Consider the following 25,950-nt stretch of genomic DNA (forward strand, 5'->3'; position numbering starts at 1 on the left):
CTGACTCCAAGTTCCGAGAGGCAGCACTGACAGCCACAGTGAGTGGGTTTCTGCCTCCACTTGGAAAACCTGGATGGAGTTCCCAGCTTCCACCCTCAACCTGGACCTAGTCCTAGCCATTGTGGCACTGGGAATGTGAACCAGAACTTGGGAGCTCTGCCTATCCGTCTCTCTCTCAAACAAGTAAGCAACTCTGAGGATTAAGCCTAGCTCAACCTTCCTTTTATTGCTGTCATTTCCACATACAAAAGGTCTTTTTAAAACTGCATTGAAAAAAATGTAATTAGAAGATAAATTTTGGTGAAAACCACTTTAAAAGTCATGCATAGTGCTTTCGTAAAATGCATCTGCCTTTGACAGCAGTTCTTCAAACATGTTCATCACAGCAAAGCTGCCGTTTTAACCACTTTTAAGTGAATTACGGGATTAAGTAATTCACCATGTTCTACCACCATAACCACCATCTCAAGGACTTTTTCATTTTCCCAAAATGGAGCCTAGTACTCACTGAACAATAACTACCTGTTTTCTCAGTTCCCTGCCCCTGGAAACCATCAGTGTGCTTTTTGTCTCTGTGAACCTAACTAGCTTAGGAACCTAGTCTAAGCGAGATCACACATTATTTTTCCTTTTGTGACTGGTTATTTCACTTAGGTGTCCTCAAGATTCCTTGCAGCAGGTATAGCAAGCATTTTTTTCTCCTTAATGTTATAGGTAAGATATCACTGATTTATAAAAGTATATTTGAAATGGAGAGTAAAAAAAAAAGAATAAACAAAAGGTTCACTCCCCAAACGACTGCCATGGCTGGGACTGTGCCAGGCTGAAACCAGGAACCAAGAGCTTCTTCCCGGTAGAGCAGGAGCCCAAGCACTTGGGCCATCTACTTTTGCTCTCCCAGGAGTATTAGCAGGGAGCTGTATCAGAAGTGGAGCAGCTGGGAGTCAAGCCAGTAAACCACTCTGTCACAGCCTAGACCTTCCATGCATATAGGTTTATGTGTATAGGTGAATTTTGTGATCTAGGGATTTTTGTCTCAGGAGAGAAAGGGAGGAACCAGGTGCGACACACTGTTCGAGGTACTTAATGTGAATGCTGTGAAAGTTAAAGTGATGCACAGCTTAGAAAGTAAGTACTTTGCATGACACGGGAAAGACATTATTAGGTAAATCACATTCCAAAATTCAGAGTGGGCCCTGAAGGTTGAAAAGCTAAAGCAAGAAGACCCTGGACATACAAGAGCACTCACTGCCTAAAGCATCAACAGGAAGCTAGGAACTTTCCTCTGTGGTCAGGAGGTATGAAAAGTCCCTGAGGCAAGCCCAAAGGAGCATGGGACACACAAAAAACATGGACTTACACAAGCATAAATAATCTTGATACTTGATTTTTGTGGAGGACATGGTAATGCTTCACAAATCCAAACATCGATATCCGGAAGCATTTAAAATTCACAGACATGCATGCAGGTCAAGAGGGGTCGGGGATCTATTAGCCCACCTGGCACATGCAGGTGTCTACGTATTGCTGAGGAAGCAGCTGGGAGAAGTACTAGCCTTGGGCAGAGAGGATGGCTCACCTCAGCGGGACTATGGCCTTCCTGCTAGCCACTTTGACACCTTTAAACTACTCCACATGAAAGCTAGTTTAAATGATTCTAAGATCACTTTTATTTTTAAGATTTTAAACCTCAGCCTGTCACTATGTATGTGATTTGAGGAAATTTTTTAATAACTATGTCCTTTTCCTATAAGATAGAGAGAAAACTCCCACCATCAGTTCTAAGGTGAAGAGCAAAGGAAAAAAAAAAGAAAAGAAAGAAAGAAATTGAAGAATAAAAAGCGTCAGTAGTGTGAGTTTCCACCAGAAGAGCTTGTACTTCAGCAACTTAGCCAGGTACAATCTGTGATCAATCACTGAGAGCCAGACACAGAGGTTGGCAATGCGGTGCAGTGGGTTAAGTTGCCACCTGCGATGCCAGCATCCCATAGCTCTGATCTGGCTTCCTGCTAATATGCCTGAGAAAGCAGCAGAAGATGGCCTATGTGCTTGTGTACCTTCCACCCAGGCAGGAAACCCAGAGTTCTGGGATCCTGGTTTTGGCCGTGCCCAGGCCTGGCTGTTGTGGCCATTCAGGGGGGGGGAATGAAACAGCAGATGAAATCAATCAATCAGTCATGCTCTCTAATTAACTAAATACATCTTTTTAAGGCTGCCTAACGGCCAGGTGCATCCTAGGTACCAAGAGTGGAGCAATGAGAGGGCTGCCTTATGTTACCTGCTTCCTTAGCATTTTCTGAGGCGCCAGGGCCTCTCCCACACACAACTTCCCAGTGTATTTTGTAGTTAAGTCCACAGTTTTCACCAGCGTTTCCCATACTCACATTGGATGTGTTATACAGTACATAGTATAAGGGCCTAACAAAAATACATTAGTGCTGCTGCTCCATTGTAGCGAAAATTAGAGATTTTAAAATGCTATTGGATTTCTCCCCAACTAATTTTAAATATTTTTCAGAGGTTTGGGAGCAAACTATGCATCGTTTTTGAAAACAATTGCTGAATTATCTATACTTTTTTTTTAAAGGCTAACTAAATGTAATTTGGAACACATGACTTGCAGTGCCTTTGTAAAGGCAACAGTTCGTCTTTGGTTTAATGATTTGCAAATGATCTGTTTTCCGGATTTCTCATGAATTAACTATGTTCTCTCTTCCTGTCAGGTTCTAAGCTTTCTCATATTATTTTTCAAAAATTTTTTTTCAAACCCACTTGTTTTGATGAGAGTGCTCTGTAAATATTTAACTTCACCATTAATGAGTCACAAGAGGCCAGAGAAGCAAAGATCCTTATTCATCTCAAGTAGGAGAATGCTGGTGAATACCGCCTAAGGCACAAAGCTGGGAAATGGGCAAGTTTTCACTAACCTGAACAGTCAAATTGCAGCAGATGTTGAGATCTGAAGGGAAATAAATGCAAGGTTAGAAAAGCCAGAAAAGCAAGAGAAGCAAAGATATATCTTAAAAAAAAAAAAAGCAAAACAAAACTGAAAAACACAGGGACAAAGTAGAGAGGCGATATCTCTGCACTCAGTAATCTCACATGAGAACTGACACTAGTGTAATATATTAGAAGAGATAAGTAATCAACAAGGTGTATGAAAAACAATGCTTGGGTCCAACAGCACAGTACACATGAATTTCTTATCTTCAACTTGCAGATTTTAACATAACACATCAGATAAAAATAAGTTGGATTAAAAAAAAAGAAGCAGCATTCGACTGGTGACTGTTCTTAAAAAATACAGCCTACAGAAATTGTTGTGGGCTTCCCAGGGGCAACCGGAAGATGTCTTAGCCTTCTGACATCTCAGTGCCTAACAGTGCCCTTCATCCACAGAATGTGCCATCCCCTCCTGATTGCCCACATGAATTTCGAGTCCACCATTACCTCCCAGCTCATTCTGTTGGCTTCCAAGAAAATCTCTTTTGAAAATCACCTTGTTTTTGTGTGTGTGCATGCACTTGTTGTTTCTCCATGTCTGTGGGAGAGACCCCACCTGTTCTCCTCGCTGCTTCCCCACTCCTGGATTGCTCAAGCACACCACGTGTGCGTGGTGAGCGTCACATGAATGAATGCTGGAATCTGTTGGTGGGCTGTAATCAGAGGCAGGCGAGAACAGCAGTAATCACTGAGTGGAATGGCTACATCTCAGTCAAATTTGCCGGCGCTCTGGCTGCTTGCTGTGCAGTCCTGAGCCAGGTACAACTTCTCTGAGCCACATGGTTCTTAGCAATTCTTGGGAGAACCGCCTCCCCACCCTGAGAACTGTTGGTCCTCAGGAAAGGTTCCTCCCGCTGTGTATCCTGAATCAGAAAACACACATGTAAACACACTCATGCTTGTGAGCTCTCAGGAAGCAAAATGGAAGTAGAACGAAACATTTCCAGGCCACAAAACAACCAAAAATCTGAAAAGAAATCTACACAGAGGTTGCAGGAGTTTAGCATATAAATTGCATCCAGTGGGTTAAGTCTAATACTTAGATAGATAAGCTACGCGAAGAAATATCCTCACGCCAAATGCATCAGCCTATTTTTGAATGAAAAATAGAAAAATTACAAATTAATTACAGTGGAAAACATGGATTAAAAAACCTGATTACTTTTTATTTTGCAAACTGTCAAAACACTGTGCATAGTTAATAAATGTCAAAGTAACAATCATTAGAGACAATTAAGATAATAAGCTGAAACCAAGTATACAAAGGGAAAAAACTGAAATAAAAATTAAAAAAATTAAAATATTTTGAAACTTTGGTTTCAAAACAATGAAAAATGTGAGGAAATGAGACTATTTCAAACCTCCAGGCCAAAAATAAAAGTCTAAGTCCTGCTCTTCTAAGCTGGCTGCAGTGCCAAGAAGACTGAGTGAGGCAACTTCAGTCATACAACTGCATTTGAAATCAATGGAAAACTGTTTCCAAAACCCTGTGGCTGTCCCCCACATGGCCGGGACAGCCATGCGGCTCCACAGCATGACAGATGTGAAATCTCTCAGGGTGGAGGGAGCACAGCCCACAGGAGAGGGCAGCCTCAGCAGTATGGCACAGGATGCAAGGACATCACTGCATGCCTCACTTTCTCAGCCAAACTCTGCCATGCAACCACCTTGACCCTGAGCTCCCAAGAGATCCAAGACAGACAGCGAAGCTGATGAGATCACTCCTGGTACCTCCAGGAAAACTGGCCTGTGTAATAATGCCAAAGCAACCAGGCTTAGCTAAGAAAAGGATTTCATTCCTTCATTCTGTCTACATTTCCAGTTTAGGTTACAATAAACTTCCATTTGATTTCCATGGATATTCTTGGATGATACACCTGGTTCTACCACTTTTATAACTGTGGCTTTTGGCAAGCGCCGAGACGTCTCCCGCTTTAGTTCGGGAGGGGAGAGGTAGCGGAATACAAAGAAATGATCTGTGCAACCTGTTTGGGCTCCTAAGTTACTGTTACACCTTTTCTGGCACCTCTTTGAATGCTTTTTTTAAGAGGCACACCCTAACAAAAACCCAGGCTCAGGTCTGGGCTGCACCATGCACTGACCTTGCAACCCACAGCAAACTGCCACACTCCAAACCTGCTTCCTGTCGTGCTACATGCAAGCACTTGCAGGAGGCCCATCTCCCAGGGTGGTCCTGTGACGCCATGGAGAGATGATTCTTGTGGGAGCCTCCTGTAAGCCAAACACTAATAGAAATGTGGGTGATACAAAAAGAAAATGTGGAAAATCTACACATTAGGCTTGTTTAAGTTTGTGTTTTAGGGCAAACCCTTGCATGGCTTTGAGGACTGGGCACACAGGATTTTAAACTGTGCCTGGGAACCATAATGCTGCAGTGGGCTTGCCATGTTACTTCAGGAAAGAATCAGTTCCACTTAGCATGGAGGCCAGCGGCTGAACTGCCTGCCTGTAGCTGCTTGCTGCAATTTTATGCACCTTCCAAACTCAGCCTTTATCCAGCTTGCCGTGACAGCATGAGGGTTTCCTGATTACGAATGAGCTGCCAAGGAGTGCAGGAGGAAAGCTCTAGAAAGATGGGGATGCGGAAAGGGAGGCAGGAGAGGCAGGCAGCACAGAGGGCCAGGGGTAGCAGCATGAGCAACTGGAAGCCACATCCAGCAATGCCTAGCCCTTGAAATACCTGCCAGGGCTGAAGACTGCCTGATGGCACAGAGACCTAAGCAAGCCTCTTTCCCCTTAAACTCGGCAGGCCTCGTGGCCAGTGACAGGAGAGCTTCTCTACAAATGTCAGAGCATCAAGGGGTAGGAACAAGCCTGCAGGAATCTCCTACCTCTTGTCAGCCCCAGGGCCACCTGGCAAATGTTTGGCAAAAGCTCACGTCCTTTCACAAAGAGAAGATTCCTAAATTAAGACTTTGACTTATTGAGACCAGCACTGTGGCGCAGCACCCTAAGCATCTGCCTGCAGCTTGGGCATCCCATATGCACACAATTTCAAGTCCCAGTGATACGACTTTCAATATATCTCCCCGCTAATGGCGTGGGAAAGCAGCAGAGTAGGATTCAAGTCCGAGAGCATCTGGACCTACATGGGAGGTTCAGAAGAGGTTCTTGGCTTCAAACTAGCCCAGTTCCAGGCAGTGCAGCTATCTAGGGAATGAACCAGCAGACAGAAGATCTCCGTCTCTTCCTCTAACTCTGCCTATTTTTTTTTTTTTTTAAGATTTCTCCTGGGGCAGATGTCATGGCAGCTAAGCTTCCACCTGCAGTGCCCGCATCTCATATGGACACCAGTTCATGTCCCAGCTGCTCTGCTTCTGTTTCTGATTCTGATAAGCTCCCTGCTTATGGTTTGTGAAAGCAGCAGAGAACATTTCAAGTCTTAGGACCAATGTGCCCATGTAGGTAATCCAGAGGAGGCTCCTAGCTTGACATCAGCTCAGCTCCAGCTGTTGTGGCCATTTGGGGAATAAACCAGTGGATGGAGGATCTCTATCCTTCTAGCTGTAACTCTTTCAAACAGAAATACTTTTTAAAAATAGTTCTATTTCTGTTTATCCTCTATCATAATTATTTATTTCCTGACATAAAAAACATGAACAAACTTCAATTTGATCCAGGGTTTTGAAGGAAAAGTCAATATCCATATTGATTTGAAAACTTGGGAAGTTCTCAAAAGCACACTGCATTTTATCAAATAAAACCTGAGACTCTTCAAAAACACAGGGAAACCCTGGTGAAATGTGTACCTTAGCCAGAGGGAAGGCACAGTTTCCCCTCACGCACACACCTTTTCAAGCCTTCTCAGGGGACTAGGGATCTGCCAGCTGGCCTCCAATGGCAACCCTTTAAGGCAGTTGACTTTTCCCATGTTCCAATGAACAGTATTTACACTGGCCAAATACAGGACAGATGCTCCTGTCAATCTGTGCATGTGTTCGCTTCTGTCTTGCTGTGCACAATGTTTATTGGAAGGAAGGAAGGAAGGAAGGAAGGAAGGAAGGAAGGAAGGAAGGAAGGAAAGAAAGAGAAAAGAAAGAAGAAAAAAGAGGAAGAAAGAAAGAGACAAAAGAGAGAAAGAAATGAAAGAAAAGAAAAGAAATCTAACCTGAAGCCATATCTGGTCCACATTCTGCTTATTGGGGGTTTGTCTGGCCTCAGTTTTCTCAGACTGACAATGAATTAGAGTTCAGCCAAAAGCAAAGCTGCATGGAAGCCTCTTATTCCTGCTATAGTAGAACAAAGACTAGCCTCCCCCAGGGTCCACACTGGGCTGTGCTGCTTGCTCTGAGTGCTAGGACAGCTCAATTGTGTCTTGGTTCTCACTGTTGAGTGAATAGGGGGAAAAAGTGTGCAAGGCAATAAAATCTCTGGTTTAAAACCAACATGGGTGAAGATGACAGCATCCTATCTTAGGGTTCTTCATTAAAAGTCCAGGGGATTTAGGACCAGTATTTGGTTTCTGTGCTCAAATTCTAGCCATCAGCATAACTCATGAAGGATCCTGGGCAGCAGTTTCACAGAAGGGTTTCTTTAACTCTAGATGTGTTACTTATCACACTTTGGCCACACTCATCCTTGAAATGGTTATACAAGGTTTCGTGAAAACACTAGACACATGATCAGTGCTCACCAACTATCACCTGAATCACCGTGAGGAAGTCACCCTGACAGCAGAGCTGGTTTGTTGCTGCTTGCATGGCTCAGCACGCTATGAGCCCACCCTAGTCACAGCATGAGCAGAGGTGCTCCAGCTGGTGAGATTTACCAGCACATTCCTGCCTTGACTCACGAGGACACCTGTATGACTCAGAGCCACATAACATCTTGAGGTATCACATGCCCTGTTTACCAACGTGTTTGCTTCAAAACCTCATTTCAAGCATAAAAATACAACTTGCTTCTTCTTGATTACAAGTGGACTTGAAGTCCACTTATTACCCTGTAAACAGGCAAATGATTTATCTTTAATTGCAGCATCCTCCCATGAGCACTTTTTATCAGGTCAAAGTTTCTCTGAAAACTGCCTGACACAAAACCAGCCCTCTTAGATCTCTGCATCAAATTTTTGAGAAACTGTCTCACGACAGTGTAAGGGACAGATTTCAACAATGGGTCAACTTCTTGATAAGACAGCTACACACGTTCAAAGCTGAAAAACCAAAACTCAATCCAATGATAGAGTCTAGAGTCAGAGGACATAGGCATCTGAAGAGCTGCTGGCCAAGCTGAGTAACACTGGAGAGGTATGACAGCAACTGAACCCAAGCCATCATCCTCATGGTGAGGAATGAGCCTTCCGTGCTTGTAAGATGCTATATCACTGCTATTCCTAGGCATTTATCAATCATCTCACTGACTTGCCCTGTTTTCAGTGCTCAGCCAAAGCTATTTACAGGCAGGTATTTAGATTCCAGTTAACATACCAGCATCTTGTGTGGGAAGATCTGGAAGCCTGGCCCCAGCTCGTGATCTTAGCTTCCTGTTAATGCAGATCTGGGATTCTCGGGTGACTGAGTTCCTGCCATCCATGCTGGAGACCTGGACTGAGGTCCCAGCTACTGGCTGTGGCTCTGGCCATTGTGGGTTTCTGGGAAGTGAACAAACAGATGGGAAATCTCCCTCTTTCCTCTCTTTCTCTCTCTCTCTCTCTGCACCTGTCCAATAAGGGCTTTAAAGGCTATACAGACTTGTGGTCTGGCAACGGTTCCACAATCCACAATCCCATTCTGAGACATACCACCCTAGTTGGTACCAAGGATGGTTGCTTTGCAGACAAAAGAAATTTCCTCTGCTTATCTTATGGTGCCAGCACAGGCATGTGCAGCTAGCTGTGGCTCAAAGCAAAACACACCAAGTCTCTCTTCGGCCACCAGCCAGCCTTAGTGACTACTCAGTTGTTCTGAGTTTGACAGACTCTGAGCTCATGAGTGAAGTTCTGAATGAAGAGTGACACCATCATGGCCCGTAAGCGTAAAATGTGCAAAGACCATTATGGCCTAAGGAGAGAAATTTAAAGGTTCAAGTGGCAAGAAAATAAATGCTTATGTTGTGTCACTGTTGGCATCCTCTTACATAGTCATTCAATAAAAACATCCTCATTTGTGTATTGGGCACTGTGCTAGATGATTGAAATCTATCACTGAACAAAACAGAGAAATCCTTACCTTCAGGAACTGACATTTCAGTAGAAGTATTTATTCATAGAGACAATAAGCAACTATCATAAAAAAGTAAGTTACCTAATATATTTGCGTGTGTTAAGTGATATAAAGAAAATAGGAAAGCAGGGGCTGGTATTATGGCATAGCAGGTAAAGCCATTGCTTGAGATGCTGATATCCCATGTGGGCACCAGTTTGAGTCCCAGCTGTTCTAGTTGTGATCCAGCTCCCTGCTAATGGCCTGGTAAAAGCAGTCCAAAATGGCCCAAGTGCTTGAGCCCCAATATCCACGTGAGAGAGCCAGAGAAAGCTCCTGACTCCTGGCTCCTGGCTATGGCCTGGCCCAGCCCTGGTCATGACAGCCACTGGAGAGTGAATGTGCAAATGCAACTCCCACTCTCTGAAACTCTACCTTTCAAGTAAATAAATATTCAAAATGAAAAAATAGTGTGAGGAGGCTGAGTTTCTGTGAGGGTTTTAGGGAGGTGAGAAGCAGTGATTTGTAACCAGGAGGTTGGGTAAGTCTCATTAGAAGGAGAACAGAAGAGCAGCTTTTGGGTTTGGCTGCAGGTTAGGATTCCCACAATAGAGGACTTGTGTTAGTTCCTGACTCAGATTTCTAAATCCACTATTTTGCCAATGCACATGGACCCTGAGAAGCAGCAACTGATGGCTCAAGTGATTAGGTTCCTGCAATGCACATGGAGACCTGGATTGACAGAAGCTCACTCTGGCTCCCAGCCCAGCACATTTCTGGGCATTTGGGGAATAAGCCAGCAAATAGAAGTATTCTCTCTCTCTCTCTCTGCCACACAAACTAAAACTAAAGGGTGAGTGGCCAGTTAGGTAGGCGGAACAATTCCTGGTGTTGCACTATATAGGAGTCAGGTGACTACAGTCCTACAAAAAGCAGCATGCTGTGTATTTCAGGATGTTTACCAGAGGTAGAAGAACACTCCATTGTACTTCTGAGTCTCAAAAATGAAGATGCTGATAAATGAGTCCCTGACTTGATTAGGGATACAGTCGCAATGCAAAACTTCATGCTCAGTGCCCAACTCCAATGCCAAGAAGCTTCTAAGTCACCTTTCCAAATGGACATTTTTCCCTTTCCAATCTCCTATAGTTCCCTCTAAAACCTTTCACTTGGCAACCACATTGTCTTCAAATTACTCCTGTTTTTATGCCAGCCTGGGGTAGATGTTTAATTCAAGTTTTCTTTAGAACTCACAAGTCAGCAAAATTGGGCTTACCTCTATTTACAGATGAAAAACTGATGCTCAGAGAGGATGCCCAAGGTTATGCAACATGGAAGGGACAGAACCAGGATTCCCATTAGGATCTGTGTGACTTCAGAACCTGCATCTTGAAAACCCTGGCCAGGACCGCCTTGTACAAGAAATATACTGACAATGACCACTCATTATCTCTGTGACCTTGAGTGTGTTACTGTCCCTCCTGGTGCCTCAGTCTTCTCAACCTTGAAATAAGAACATTACATTGGGCCTGGTGCAGTAGCCTAGTGACTAAAGTGCTCGCCTTGCATGTGCTGGGATCCCCATGTGGGCGTTGGTTTATGTCCCAGCTACTCCACTTCCCATCCAGCTCCCTGCTTGTGGCCTGAGAAAGCAGTCAAGGATGGCCCAAACATTGGGAGCCCACGTGGGAGAACCAGAAGAAGCTTCTGGTTCCTGGCTTCAGATTGGCTCAGCTCCAGCCATTGAGGCCACTTGAGTGATCAGTGGACAGAAGATCTTCCTCTCTTCTTCTCCTTCTCTCTATAAATCTGACTATCCGATAAAAAATAAATAGATCTTTTTAAAAAAATGCTACATCACAGGTGTTTCACTGTTGTGAATATTAACAGAGAAGTATGCACACTTTGTGATGGATAACAGTCGTCATTACCCTAAACAGATTTCATGCTCCTACAGAGCAAGTTCTCACATTTCACGTGTGTGTCTCATTCAAACGTCAGGAAAGGGTTTTCAGTAGGAACTGAACATCACCTAGTAGTTTTAGTAAGATGTGAGACACTGAAGGAGGAAACTGATGTTTCATTCCCTGAGGTCTGGGTTCACATCCACATTTCCAACCTTAAATTACAAGAAAAATGGCAAACTCCGCACAGCCACCAGGAAGTGAGATTTAAACAGTTTTCATGCATTTAGCTCTCTGGTGTTTCCTCCATAATAAGGCTTTCAACACTAACAGTTTGAATAAGAAAATCCAAATGAAAAATGTCAACATTTTGTAAGAAAACATGCCTGGAAGGAGAGAGAGAAAGCACTGCTTGTTAAGAGAGTGAACAGAGACCTTACTGTTGTGTGCACTATCTGATTTACTGCCCCCTGACTACATTTGTGTCAGAACCACTGTTAACTCATTGCCCGCCACAGATGCATTCTTAAGGCCATAACATGCTCATCAAATTCCCTTAGGCACATGCTCATTTACACTAAAAGTAGAATGATGGCATACTGAGGGGAAAGGCCAACATACTCTTCCACAGGACTGTACTAGTTCTGCGACCAGGTAGGCACAGCAAAAAGGAACCACCCTCTGCTGTGTGCTGATAAGTGATTCCTGGGAAATCACCTACTATCCCTGTTGGCAACGGATCTGTTTCCAGTGTTTACTAGTGTACCTCATGGGTTTATTGTGATGGACAAAGAAGGCAGTATGCGTGGAACTGTTTTACAAACTGGCAATGTAACTACATAATCACTTGCCATTTGTCTTTTGGAAAATCTCTAGTATTAGCAGAGACAGAATACTAATTTCTCTGTGTGTGTTTAAGGCCAAAGAAAATAAAAAGCAATAACAAAGAGAATTTCTGTTCATCTTTGAGAACGGATGCAGTAATTTTTTTTTTTTTTTTACTATAAAAGCTGTGGGAGCAATAGTTTAGTAAAGTTGAACCGTCCACAATAGACCTACATTCCAACAAAAATTAGCCTTACTGGGTTCAGACATGGTTTCCTGAAAGCATTAAAATTGAGTATCAGATCAGGATGTAGTCACTGATTCCATGAGTGTGGCAGAACTCACATGCTAGGCCATTTTACCCAGCACCTTAGAGATTGGAGAATGCCAAGCCGTGGTGAGCATGAAGCCAGATCGTTGTGATGTCCACATCCACACTACATTGCCTGCTTGGAATCCTGGCTCCAGCTCCTGACTCTAGCTTCCTGCCAATGCAGGCCCTGGCAACAGCAGTAACAGTCCAAGAAACGAGGCTCCTGCATTCTCTGTGGGAGGCCTGGATCGAGGATGCAGCTCCCGGACCTAATTCCGACTGAGCACCAGCACTGTGACTACTTGGAGGATGAACAAGTGGATTGGAGCTCTCTGCATCAGAATTTTAGATTCTAAGAGACCCTCAGCACTAAGCTCTAGTCTTTCCATATATCTCCCTGCTGGTCATCCACATTCATTTAATAAAATTTATTTATTCTGAGTTCATTTTAAAAAATTAATTAGTTAATTAATTATTCATTTTCAAGAATTACAGGGCAGAGAAAAGGAGATCTTCCATCCACTGGTCCACTTCCCAAATGGTTAGGGCTGCTGGATCAGGCCAAAGCCCAAAAGCCTATTAACTGCATCCAGTGGGCAGCAGGGGCCCAAGTACTTGGGTTACCATTGGCTTCTTTCCCAGGTGGATTAGTAGGGAACTGGATCACAAGTAAAGCAGCCAGGATTTGAATCAGTGCTATAATATGTGAAGCTGGCACTGCACAGATGGTAGCTTAACCCACTGTGCCATAATGCCAGCCCAATCCCAGTAGCTTTGGGAAATGTCTGAATTAAATAAAACCACCCACAAAAGCCTAATTTATCTATACTTACTAGCTCACTCCTGAGAGCTTAGCCATTCTTTGATCTGGTCTTACCAACTTTCACCAAATCTCTTAAAGAAAACTGCACAATGTCTGAAAGTAGACTATAAGCTAGAAAAGTTCCATGTTGGAGTCTGGCCCAACAGATTAACTCGTTGCCTGATTCAACTCCCAGCTGATGTGAGTGAGAGGGCGTTGGAAGACGGTCAAAGTGCTTGCACTCCTGCACTCATGTGAGAGTCCTGGATGAAGTTCCTGGCTCCCAGCTGTGGCCTGGTTCAGCTCTGGCAATTGTAGCCATCTAGGGAGGGAACCAGCTCATGAATGGTCTCTAAATCTTTTTCTCTCTCTGTCTTTCACTCTAACTCTGCTTCTCAAATAAAATAAACCATCTTTTTTCTTTTTTAAAGTTTCATGTCAAGACACAGTACACATACATAAAAAAAACTTATTGTGTTACCATTGTTTATCATTTATCATCTATGCTCAACTGTAAATCTATTTTTTTAAGTCATAATAGCTAAAACACAGAGAAAATGAGCACCAATAAGCCAATTTTGACTGGACAAATGCTTGAAGCACTGCTTCTGGTCTCCATACAAAAGACTGAGTTCTATCTTTGAAATAGAAATAACAACATAAATTATTTCGGCACTTGAGCTCCAGAATTCTATGCAAAATGAGCTCTCTTTCCTCATTCAGAACTTGTTGACCATTTCTCAGACATGCTTCTTCTGGGTGCAACTCCCATATGCAGATGCCATGTTTCATTGTGTTGAAGTCATTGGCTTTTCTTGTCAATTACCTAACTTCCGCATTCCTTGCTGAAAAATAATTAAAACTATTGCACTAGCTTTGTCCCTGATTAAGATGAGCAGGGCAGGGCCCGGCAGCGTGGCCAGTGGTAAAAGTCCTCACCTTGAATGCCCCGGGATCCCATATGGGCGCCGGTTCTAATCCCAGAAGCTCCACTTCCCATCCAGCTCCCTGCTTGTGGCTTGGAAAAGCAGTCGAGGACGGCCCAAAGCTTTGGGACCCTGCACCCACATGGGAGACCTGGAAGAGGTTCCTGGTTCCTGGCATCGGATTGGCGCAGCACCGGCTGTTGCGGCCACCTGGGGAGTGAATCATCGGACGGAAGATCTTTCTCTCTGTCTCTCCTCTCTGTATATCTGACCTTGTAATAAAAATAAATAAATAAAGTGACCTAGGGAAAAAATGATCTAGTACATTGATACAACTTGTTTCAAGATTTCAACTTTCCTTTATTACAGAAAAGATAAGAAAAGAAAAGAAGAAAGGAAAGCAAAGCAAAGGAAGGAAGAAAGGAAAGAAGGAAGAAGTGCCCTTAGCTGCTTGGTTTTGGTTAACAACCTGATGGATAATGCTGACCTTGTCCTAAGAAACTTTAGTTGCAAGAGTCCCCAGACTTCCTGCAAGAAAATGCTTCTGGCCAACTACATCCTGATCTTGCTCTTCTAAGGTTTTCCCGTGGGGAATGAGCAATTTCCACTACCTACAATGCCAGAGATGGGTACTCACCAAGTGAACGTAAGGCACAAAGTATCCAAACAGTGCAAGTGGTATTCCAGCTGCCCACACAGCATAAGCTGTCACCTTAAAGATGGCAAAATTGAAAATTTTTTTTGGAGGACTGAACTTTCTTCTGGAAAAGAAGGAGAATCTGCTGCTTTTACTCTCTTTGTCTTTGGCACTGGGAACAAGAGGTCGGTAAGTGAAGCCAGCCAGGAAGAGAACGAACATGAAGATGCAGAGGATCCTCAGCGTGATGAAGAAGTCCACCTTATCAATCAGAACCCTCAGAAGGAAGGGCAGCAGAATTGTGAAGACGCTGCTGCCGGCAGTGACAATGCCATTCACCAGTCCAAGGCGCTTCTTGAAATAGTGTCCCAGAATGACCAGGGAAGGCTGGTATGCAAAGGAGCAGCCACAGGCGAAGATGATCCCATAAGTAAGGTACAGAGGCTCGATGGAACTGTATAAAGATGAAAAAGATGGAAGGTGGCTTTCAGTGCCTGTCTCATGTGCTCAGTGGAATCAAAATTGCATTCAGTAACAAATTCATCAACAAATGTTCCACAAAAAAAAAAGTAAATAAATAAACCAAAGACACATCAAGAACACAGCACTAAAAATCATTTTAGTTTAATCTGGACATGTGAAAAAATGATTGTTAAGGTCATCAGTGACTTTTGCTCCTCCGGCTGCCATGGATTTCAGGTGACCTGCAGAAGGGGCAAGAACCATGCTCTTTGCAGTTCGAAAGTAAAGACTTGAAACAGGAAGGGCCCCAGTAAAATAGACAGGGATTAAACTGGCAAGCAAAAATCCTGTCTCAAAGAAACTTTCTAGGAAACCAGCATTTAACTCTGAGAAATCATTACTTCCTGGAGTTTTCCTAGGTGCTTATTCAGTATTCTAGCACAAGAAAAAGCTGCATTAGGTATTTTTCACCTGAAGGTTATGTCAGCAACATTTGCACGCAGGAGCAGTTGTGCCTCATTTTTGCTGGCCTAAGGGCTGCAGACCAACCTTTGCCCTGGACTGTGCTGTTCCAAGAGTTGAGCAAGATAACAAGAAATCATATTCTGATTGTTTAAAGACTGAATTAAGTATGCTCATCATTACTGATACTGTTTGTAAGATTTAAGGTTATGCAGGTCTCTAAAAAAAAACAAAAAACAAAAACAAACCAAAGAATTCTGTCGAACAGCACATCTCTTCGGAAGGTAAATGGGTCCATCACTACATTCTTTGAATCAATTAAAGGAATACAAGAAAACTTAAAATTATTCTAAAGTCCAATTCAAAAGGCTATACATATATCAATAGAGAAGGCAAATAATTTATTAGAAACAGCAAAGATAATGTTGGTTAATAATTACATTTTGGACAATAGTGCTAGTCTAGCAATCAGTGGGTAATCACCGGGAACCCTAGACTCTGATACAATGAAGGCCTGTTGGCAGCTCTGGGAGATGCCCCTCCCTCCCGACCCCATAGCCACACTGACTGCACAGCAGGGTCCAGGTACTTCTGGGTCTCACTAGATCAACCTCACACCTCTCTCTGATGACTTGCTATGTATCAGGTCTTTGCCCAGGGGGAAGAAAAATTTAAATGTGATTCTGACTTCAACTTAATCTCAGCTTGCCTATGGGAACAAGACATCTATTCAAATAATAAGAATATGGAATGAAAGATAAAAATCATACTTCATTCTCTGCCATATGGGTAGTTTTTTCAGATAACTGTAGTTTATATTTTTAGTTATTTATTTATTTTTATATCATTTTATGACACAGTCTCATAGGCTCTGGGATTCCCGAGCCTCTCCGCAAAACCTCCCCTCTTACTAAATTCCTCCTGCAACATATGTTTTATTTAGAAATTTTAAGAGAAAATATAAAATCTACTATATCTTTCTGTGCTTTCTTCAAAGTGTGTATTAAGGAGAATCAAGATGGCGGAATAGGGTAGGGACACGTTTAAATGGACGGAGAAACATTTAATCAGGATGAAGCAGGGAAACATATTTCAGGAAATAGGAGAGGACAGAACAACAGCAGAGGTGTACCTGGAGACTGACAGACACAGGAAAGCAGCAGACACAGCAGTGTGGTATTGCAGTGACTGATACTCCAGTGGCATTCAGCTAACAGGCGATCTGAACTCCACCAGCAGTCAGAATTCCACCAGCAACCAGGTGGGAAGGGACTTTCACTGGGAGCTTGGGAGGTGAACCCAGACAAAGAACCGTCCATCATGCTGCTCAGTTTGATTTGACCAGAAGCAGAGACAGAGCAGCAGATCCCAGATGGGCAGTGCAAGAACAGGGTGGATTTCACAGCCCAGTCAGCCACCTAGAGCAGAATTGGGTGCCATTTTGCGTAAGAAGGCAAAGGCAAGGGAAAGGATTAAGCATACCCTGAGTTGGGAGTGAACTCATTTCTGACTGAGTGAACTGCATCAACGTGGCATTCTGCAGGTTCCACCCAAGACAGGTCTGGGTAGCTCTCAGACCTGAGGGGCAGCAGATCAAGAATTCTAGTAGTGGTACGTCAAGTGCCATTTTGTACACTGTGGCAAACGCTTTAGAAGTTCATGGGACAACAGTGAACTGCACATGTGCTGAGCTGGGCAAGAACTCACTGAGTTGAGTGGATTGCACTGGTCCCACAGGAAAATAATACCGACTGTGGCATCACACAGGTCAAACTAGGTCCGTGTGGCACCCAGACCTAATGTCCAGCAGGTTCTGACAAGATCAGCACAACCAACAACCTAGCTTTATAGGACACCTGGTGTCTCTCTAATCCTGGGACCTGCCCCTACCGGAAGTGGGAGAAAGGTTGCAGAGACAATGGTGCAGCCTCAGCACAGTATCACAGGAGGTGGAAAGTGGTGAGCCAGGAGCTGGGGCTCTGAAGACCACGGTGGAAACCTAACATAAGAACCCAGACCTGGAACTCGCTGGAGGGAATGGCACAAGTGGCTGCAAACAAAGAGTTGTGTACCAACTGCAATAAGTAAAATAACATTGTAGACCTGTGGGTGACAGAGCTTAGAAACCTGCCCCAAGGAGAAGACTCTGCTAACCAGAAACACAATGACCAAGAGCAAAAGAAGAGACAAAGGCACAATGAATATTACTAAAAACTCTCCTGCAAAGGAGCAAAACCCTATGCCAACCTCAGAGTTAACTGAGGAAGACATTGAGAAAATGGGGGACACAGAATTCAGAAAACTCATTTTAAAGATTCTGATCAACAATGAGAAGCACATGCAAGAGTTCTAACAATTTAAGGAAGCAATAAAGCAAATCAAGGCTGCTATATCAGAAATCAAGAATACAGTAGAGAAAATTAAAAGTACAGTGGACAGTCTCCAAAACAGAATGAAGCAACCAGAAGAATCTCAGAATTGGAAGGTATTTTCTGTCATCAGGGGGAAGCAAACAAAAAGCTGGAAGCAGAGCTGGATCAGGCCAAAAAAAGTATTCAAGAATTGAAAGACACTATTAAGAGGCCAAATATAAGAGTGATGGGAGTCCCAGAAGGTGCAGAAAGAGAAGCTGAGTTTGCAAATGTATTTAATGAAATAATAAGGGAAAATTTCCCTAGTCTGGAGAAAGGATTGGGAAACAAGATCCAGGAGGGGCACAGAACTCCCAACAGGCTTGATCAAAATAGATCTTCACCAAGACACATGATCATCAAGCTCTCTTCAATTGAACATAAGGAAAAGATCCTTAAATGTGCACGTTAAAAAGAATCAATTGACATATAAAAGAATGCCAATTAAACTCACAGGAGATCTCTCACAGGAAACTCTATGGGCAAGAAGAAAATGGAGTGACATATTCCAGATTCTAAGAGAAAAAAATTGTCAGCCTAGGATAACATATCCAGCAAAGCTTTCTTTTGTCTTTGAAAATGAAATAAAACTCTTCCACAGTCAAGAAAAGTTAAAAGAATTTGCCTCTTCCAAATCTGCCCTACAAATGATACTTCAAGATGTTCTCTTGACAGAGAAGAGGAATAGCACCAAACAAAACCAAAGGCAAATGTGAAGAACATCCCAATAAAATGACAACAGAAGACTAAACCAATGAACAACCCATTCCTAAAATGACAGAACCAAAGTACCACCCATACATATTAAACTCTGAATGTAAATGGTTTAAGCTTAATCAAAGGTCACAGATTAGTAGACTGGATTAAAAAACAAAACCCATCTATTTAATGTCTAGAAGAGACACACTTCACCAACAAAAATCAGCAGAAACTGTATCGCATGGGTTTTGTTGTTTTCTGTTAGTTTCATCTCCTCAAAACACCTTCTTCTGATTAAATCATTCAATGACTCATAGATTATAAAATAGCATCATTTTCTTCAAGAAGGTTCTTGATTTTCATTTCTTCAGCTACACATTAGTCATTTAATAGCATGCTATTTAACTTCTTGGTGGTGTTAATTTCTTTTTTCTCCCGAATGTTGATTTTGTTTTGTGGCTTTTCATTTAAGGGGATGTATAGCAGCTAAGTAACATGTTATTTAACTTCATGGCATTGTAAATTTCTATTTTTCTTTCTATTGTAGATTTTGTATTATGACTTTTTACTTAATGGGATGTACAGTAGCTGTGAAATGGAGACAAACATCCAGAAGTGAGGATACAATGTAGTATATATTTCTACTTCCAGACAAAGATGGACTTACAATGAAATTGTTTACTATATTTTGACAATAGGATTCTGGACTCTGCCATTGTCCATGCCCGCAATGATGGACATATGACTGAGTATGAAGAACTATGTGTTAGTAATGATATAGAGGAACTAGGCAGGGGGGAGAGGGAGTTGGGGAGGGAATAAAGGAAATGCCAGGGGCCTATGGAACTATCATAAAATGATAATAATAATAAATAAAAAAAGAAAGTGTGTATTAAGGGGAGAATTTGGGGGCATGGAAAATATCAGACATTTAAAAACTTAAATAAAAATATAAAATAAAAAATATAAAAATAAAATATGCCTAAAAAAGTATACATTAAAAATCATGACAACATTATGAGCACACATCTAGTTCTACCAATGCAGTGTGATGCTGCCAGCTATACCCCCGGATTCCCACACATGTAAATCACCAACGTTCACTTGAGCACACTGGTGAGTGTGAAGGTTGGGAGTGACTGGCATGGGGTATTCGCTGCACAGCACAATGGCAGGAAGCCTGTCACAGTGGTTTCACATTGCACACATTTTTACTTGTAGATTTGCACCTCAGATGATCCAAATGGCCCCAGTTGGACAACTGAGGAAGTGCAGTGCAAAACAGTAAGACTAAAGGGGCCCCAGTCACCTGTATCTAAAGGGTGAGAAAAGGGACACCAGGAAGATTTGAGGAGCTGAAGAAATAATCTGCACCATACTGCCTTTTGCTCTGGTACACTGCTTCAAAATCTTGAGAGCCCTGAGCCAGCAGGATTTTCGAAAAAAGGAACTGAACACAAAACAGGAGAACATTACTTGTAGTAATGCAAATCCGGTTTCAGATTCTCCTTGGCAGAGGGAGTCAAAAACTGGGTCACAACATAAAATATATTTCGTAAGTATTTTTTTCTCAGTGGTAGAAAAAGTTTGAAAACTTTTGCTTGTTCTGTAACATGTGTTTTGTCTACCAAATGGGGTAAAAGGTTACACAGGTTTCCCACCTCTCAACCCTTTCTCTACCGCAGCCCAAGTGTTGCCACATTCAGCAGGCAGCAGGACCACAGATACTGACAGTGGACCTGGAGGCCAGCAGATCAAAGATGAGGCATTCCCAGCGCAAAGCTGGATTGCTGGTAACAGTTAATGACAAACAAATGACCTCAGTCACCTCAACAGATTCTTCTTCCAGGCAAAATGCCTTTTTTTTTTTCTTTAAAAACTTTAGAAGGAAAAAGCACAAGAGTACTTTTAAGATAACCTTTTTTCTCTAAAATGTAAACATGATTTTCCAAAATCCAAATAAAAAGTTTAAATTAGGTGAGAGAATGAAAGGAAGAGGGTCAGAGTTGGGGTGTACAGTAGAAGGAGTGAAACCAAAGACTCTATTTATTAACTCCCAAGCATTTAAAAACAAGTGAAAGTAGAGCAAGAAATGCAATTTTGGCTCCCCCAAACCACATCAACTGAATCATGTAGCAAAAAGACAGCAATGGAAGGGGAAAAGGCAGGAGAACGCAGCTGAAACACATGTAGAGACAGGAAGGAAACAATCTTAAGAGGTTTTCCTGTTAGCTAGAGCTGCAAATTAAACCAGTGTAACTCTAGTTCAGGACCTCTCTCACCCTGCAGAACAGGAGCAGGGCAGAGGGGTTTCATTTGGGGCTGGGAGGTTCCCTTTTGAGGATACTACCCTTTTTGCAGATGAAGGGAAAGCATTTTGACAGTAAGTTTTATTTTAAGGTGCATCTGGCCATTTTGCCTAAGATTGAAAACATTAGCATACCTTTTTAAGTACAGACAAAAATTCACCATCTGGATTGGAATCAACAGAATTTTTGAAACCATGCATAAAAAATATTTTATATCAAATCTATAATCAGCCACCGTAAAACACCATTAATCATACTCCATGGGCCTCAGACCGAGCTCAACTAATAACAACACTTAGCCCATTGCTCAAGATAACTCATCGTTACAACTTGAGATCCTTTATAATATTTATGTGAGTGGAAAATAAACAAAAGGAGAAATATTTTTCTTGGCTCTGAGGAGCACATATATTCTGATTGATGTATAGGTCGGCACTGCAGGCAAAACCTCAAATCCTCAAGCTCTGGTGTGCTGTGTGGGCAGTGCTACACTCTGCAAGTGCTGCTACACAGTTGAAGCCACTTACAGGGGGATCTACCCTTGCAAAGGTAAAGCTTCTAAAAGAGCAACATGAAAGGGTCTAACAGTTCTTGAAAAGTGCAACACAAAGAAACCAAGTCCTTACCTTACGAAAGAACTAGACATGAGTCCAATGAACCCGATGGCAGCACCCACGACAGCTGTTTTCCGACAACCAAATAAGTCTGTGAAGACACTGACTATCGGGCAGCAAAAGAAAATCATTCCCATGGACAGCGAGCCTACCCACGCTGTAAAAGCAATGGGGAGAGAAGGGAGGATGTTATGGCATGTGAATTACATTTGTATTTATTCTACAGAACACACATTTGGAAAAACTACGAACTTAGAAAGGTATGATTCAAGATGGCCAAACAGGAGGAGCTGGGAGAAGCCATGGGCTCAAAGCCCTGACTGATGCTAATAAGTGTAATGTGCATAGAACCATACGCATTTAATCAAATTCTTGAAAGTTGTAGTTTTTAAAAAGAACTTTTTTCCATTTTTTATTATATGTTTGGCAATCTTTACATAGTTAATTAGGGTAAAAAGGTTCAAGGGCTACCGGAAGGTGGTTAAGACCATCATTTCCATACTGTTTCCTTCATGTATCTGGGGTAAAGGGGGATATTAAGAGAGAAGCCCCACCAAGTCTCCCACCCACCCCAGGTCCCTGATGTATGCTCCGAGGGTCTTGCTCAAGTGGTTTTTGATAGATCACCAGTTATGAATTGCTGCCAATCCTGCCACCCCAAGCACGATGAGGTCGTTGAAGAATCCACTGATTCACATAGTCCATCACAGAGCCTCTGTTTGCCCAGTTTTTACTGCCAGCATACACCTGAGGTGGTTGATTGACTTGTTCTGTCTTCTGTCTTTTCATGGTTAGAGTTCTGAGCCTGGCAGTTTGATTAGGGAGATCCCAAAAGAAACTTTGTCGGAGGTGTTCCCAGACCAGATTCTTGTATGTAATAGCACGCACAGGGCCCGGCACAGTCCATCACCCCAATCAGCTGGTGGCTGCAATTGCTGGGTTGGTTCTGTTTCCAGCCCCGACTTCCACTGGAACCAATGGGTGTTGCAGTCCAGCCTGGTTCTGCCCACCACATACTCAGCCCTCACATCAACCAGTGGGAGCTACAGCCTAGTTGGAGCGACCCACGATAACCCCCACCAGGCCCACCCCCTACCCTGGTTTGCCAGTATGTGTAGCAAACTAGTCCAGTCTGTCCCACATCCCATTTGGCTCTCATACACATCAATGGGTGTTAAACCCTAGTTCCATCTAACCAGCTCCATTATCCAGCCCACACAGATGTTGTTGGGTGCCTTTTTGTCTAGCCACCCCTGGCCCTATCCTGGTTTTTGTGCTCTCCTTGGTAGTGGTAACCCAAGAGGCAGGAGCCCATTATTTCCCTCCAGGCCACTCACACTTCCGGATGATGCACTCTCCAGGTGGTTCTGTGGTTTAACTTGAGAGAATTAGCCCCCAGTACCAGCTTCTGCCAGCTGATGCTGTGGCTAAGCCCAAACAACCCTCACCCACTCTAATTTTGTTTGGAACAGTAGGAACAATCAGCCCACCCTGACTTTTCCCTGATCTAGTCCACATGAGGTCCACAGGTGTTGTAGCCCTGCTTAGTCTGGTCTGCCCCCATCCCAGCTCACGCTCTCCACTGGGAGTAGTTGTCCAGTAGGGGAGTATGCTCAAATTCCCCCTGCCGGCTCTGCCCCCTCCCTTCCTGGTTCTCAGTGTGCTGGCTGGGCGCTGCAGTCACATCCCATACAGGTAACCTCACCCTGGCCTTCCGTATTGTGCTCTGGTTTTTGTCGCAACCGAACCTGGCTCGATCCACACTCTGTTCTGGTGCTCGGATTCACCAGTGGATGACCTGAACTGATTCAGCCTGGTCTGCCCCCGACCCATGCCAAATGTACACCAGTGGGAAACTTTCCATGGCCTGTTCTGGGCTGTTCCCTATTGTGGTTCTTGCACTCACCTGCAGGGACTGTGTCCTGCCAGAGGAGTTGCCCAAGCTCCTCCATCAGAACCTCTCCTATTGCAAGATCTCACCCATACTGGTGGGTCCATGTGCCAGCCCTGCTTAGTCCACTTCCTGTCTTGGCAGGAACAGTGGCCTTTCCCGACTGGCCTTCAACCCAATCTGGTTCTTGCTGTTGAATGTTTCAGTCCAGCCAAGGCTCATCCATACCCAGACTCGGCCCCCTCATTTTTCAGTAGGGGCAGAGACCTAGCCTAGTCCATCCCACATCTACCCTGGTCCTCCAGAACACCAGATGGTGTTAGAGTCTGGCCTGGCTTGGTGCATCCATTCCCAGTCCACACTGTGCCAAGGGAGACTACAACTGTTTCCTGATCAGAACGCACCCCCCACTCCAGCTCCGTGCCCCTTGGTGGGAACCCCAACCCATTTAGTGTGTCTTTTTAGCTCCCCAACTGGGCCTGTTCCCAGCCATAGATCACACGCATGCCAGTGGTTGCTCTGACTCAGCTTGGCACAACCCTCACCTGTCCTGACCCCTGCCTTAGACCCTGTGGCTTAGTGTCCCTGGCTCATGCAGACCAGTAGGTGCAAAAGCCTAGCTCGGCATGACCTGTGCTCCATCCTGGTTTCTATTTTTGCTTTTGGGCTAAGGTTTGCTCAGTCCTGCCAGGTACACCCCATTCCATTACCAATTCACACATTGGCCACCTGTTGGAGCTACTTTGCCCAGCTTGTCCGACCCTCAGGTCTGGACCACATGTTCACCAGCAGGAGCTATGACTCGCCAGGGAAGTTCCCCGAGTTCCCCCACTGATCCACTCCCTGACCCAGTTCTCATACATGCCATTGGGTTGTAGGCCAGTGCCTGGCATAGTTTGGCCTTCCATTTTGTCTTGTATGAGCTGGTGAATGTTGCAGCCCAGCCCACCCCACACCCTATTCAGGATGCACATTCGGGTGCTGCTGCCTTGACCAGTCCAGACTGTTGTCAGTTCCTTTACCTGTGATTGATGGCAGACTGCTTGGTCACACCTAGCTTAGTCCATCACCACCCCAACTCTTGAGCTAACCAGTGGGCCTGGAATTTCCACAGGGTTCGGCCCACACATCCCTCACAGAATCTACCCCTGGATATGGTTCTCTCGAGTGCTAGTTAATGTCATGGCTCTGCCTAATGTGACCCATCTCCTGATCCATCATCATGTCAGGTAATAGGATATGATCCTGCTAGACAAGCCCCGAGTCTTAGGTTTTGCATGGACTGGTGTTCAGTGGTCAGCATTGTCCAGTGATTACAAGTACTTCAAAGGAAAAGTTACTCTGCCGTTGGGAATCTTTTGGATAGATTCATAACCCAGAAGCACAGTAGGTTCAACCTGGAGCTACCTAAGCAGCGATTCAAAGAACCAAACCCCACTGCTCCCCAGCCGGGTGGTTAACAGGTTGAGCTTGGCGCCAAATGGCGTGCTGGTCACCCGGGGACAGCTCACCACATGCACATGGTGGCTGGAGTCAGGGATCCGAGCATGGAGACGCCCTGGCCTGGCACCCACCAGTAGCCTGCAGGCTGCCGGAAGTTTCAACCCCCATGTCCAAGGTTGCGTCCCTCCCCAATTCTATTCACTGCTCAATGATGGCCATGGGTGGGCCCTGGGCCTGCCGAGCCCCTGAGACTTCCCCCCTCGGTGTACTCACCCCGAAGGGGGCAGTCACTGGAGCCGAGGCAGGCCCAGGGACAGCTCACCACGTGCATGCGATGGCTGAAGTCAGGGATCCGAGCATGGAGCGAAAGTTGTACTTTTAAACACTCTAAACATCCCCCTGTATCTCTACACTGAGATCTAGATGATTTAAAGCAATTTCTAATTGATAAAAAGAAAATCTATTGTAAAAACAGATGTTTAAGATTAAACTGCAAAAGACCACCACCTAATGAAATCAGGATAGTGGCAACTTTGAGCAGGAAGGAAGGAAAGAGGATTTTTCATCATTTGGACTGAGGATTTACAAAGTGGTCATATGCATACAGTCTAGGATTAGCTATTTTGCAAAGGAAATTTACTGATCTACGAGACTCTCGTACTGACACTGAATTCTCAGTTTATACTACTACAGATATATATACTATTATGTGTATATATATTGTCAAATATATATTGTTGTCAAATCTGAAAACGTTATCTTTCACAGCCAAAAATTCAGAATTGAAAGTCAGAACTTGTTCCAATTCTGTGAAAGCTCAAACAAAACAAAACTGAAATCAGAGAAATACTGAATATAAATCATCATTATTTGAGGTTAAAATAATGAGTGATTTTATGAAGTATCACGCCTGTAAGTTACTCTGAAAAAGTTTCATAAACATGAACTACACAACAAGCGACCTGAGTCAAACCCCCACTTGTACAACTACAGTTTATCCCTGGGCAAGTCAATTATCGGATGGAAGATCTTCCTCTCTGTCTCTCCTCCTCTCTGTATATCTGACTTTGTAATAAAAATAAATAAAT

General features: G+C 43.7%; 1 protein-coding gene across 3 annotated transcripts in view; it reads right to left on the bottom strand.

The window, feature by feature from the left end:
• SLC16A10 (solute carrier family 16 member 10) overlaps positions 1-25,950 on the bottom strand; it is a 136,717-nt gene that overhangs the window by 22,603 nt on the left and 88,164 nt on the right. For 2 of the 3 annotated variants that reach the window (XM_004580500.3, XM_058658480.1), the window contains exons 2-3: positions 21,541-21,685; positions 14,572-15,025 (exon numbers count right to left, since the gene is read on the bottom strand). In XM_004580500.3, coding sequence (XP_004580557.1) covers positions 14,572-15,025; positions 21,541-21,685 — 599 coding nt within the window. Of the gene's footprint in view, positions 1-2,927; positions 2,960-14,571; positions 15,026-21,540; positions 21,686-25,950 lie in introns of all 3 variants that reach the window. The other variant, XM_058658537.1, reaches the window with a different exon arrangement.

The sequence above is a fragment of the Ochotona princeps genome, chromosome 1 (genome assembly GCF_030435755.1).
Source record: "Ochotona princeps isolate mOchPri1 chromosome 1, mOchPri1.hap1, whole genome shotgun sequence".
In the NCBI taxonomy this organism is placed as follows: Eukaryota; Metazoa; Chordata; class Mammalia; order Lagomorpha; family Ochotonidae; genus Ochotona; species Ochotona princeps.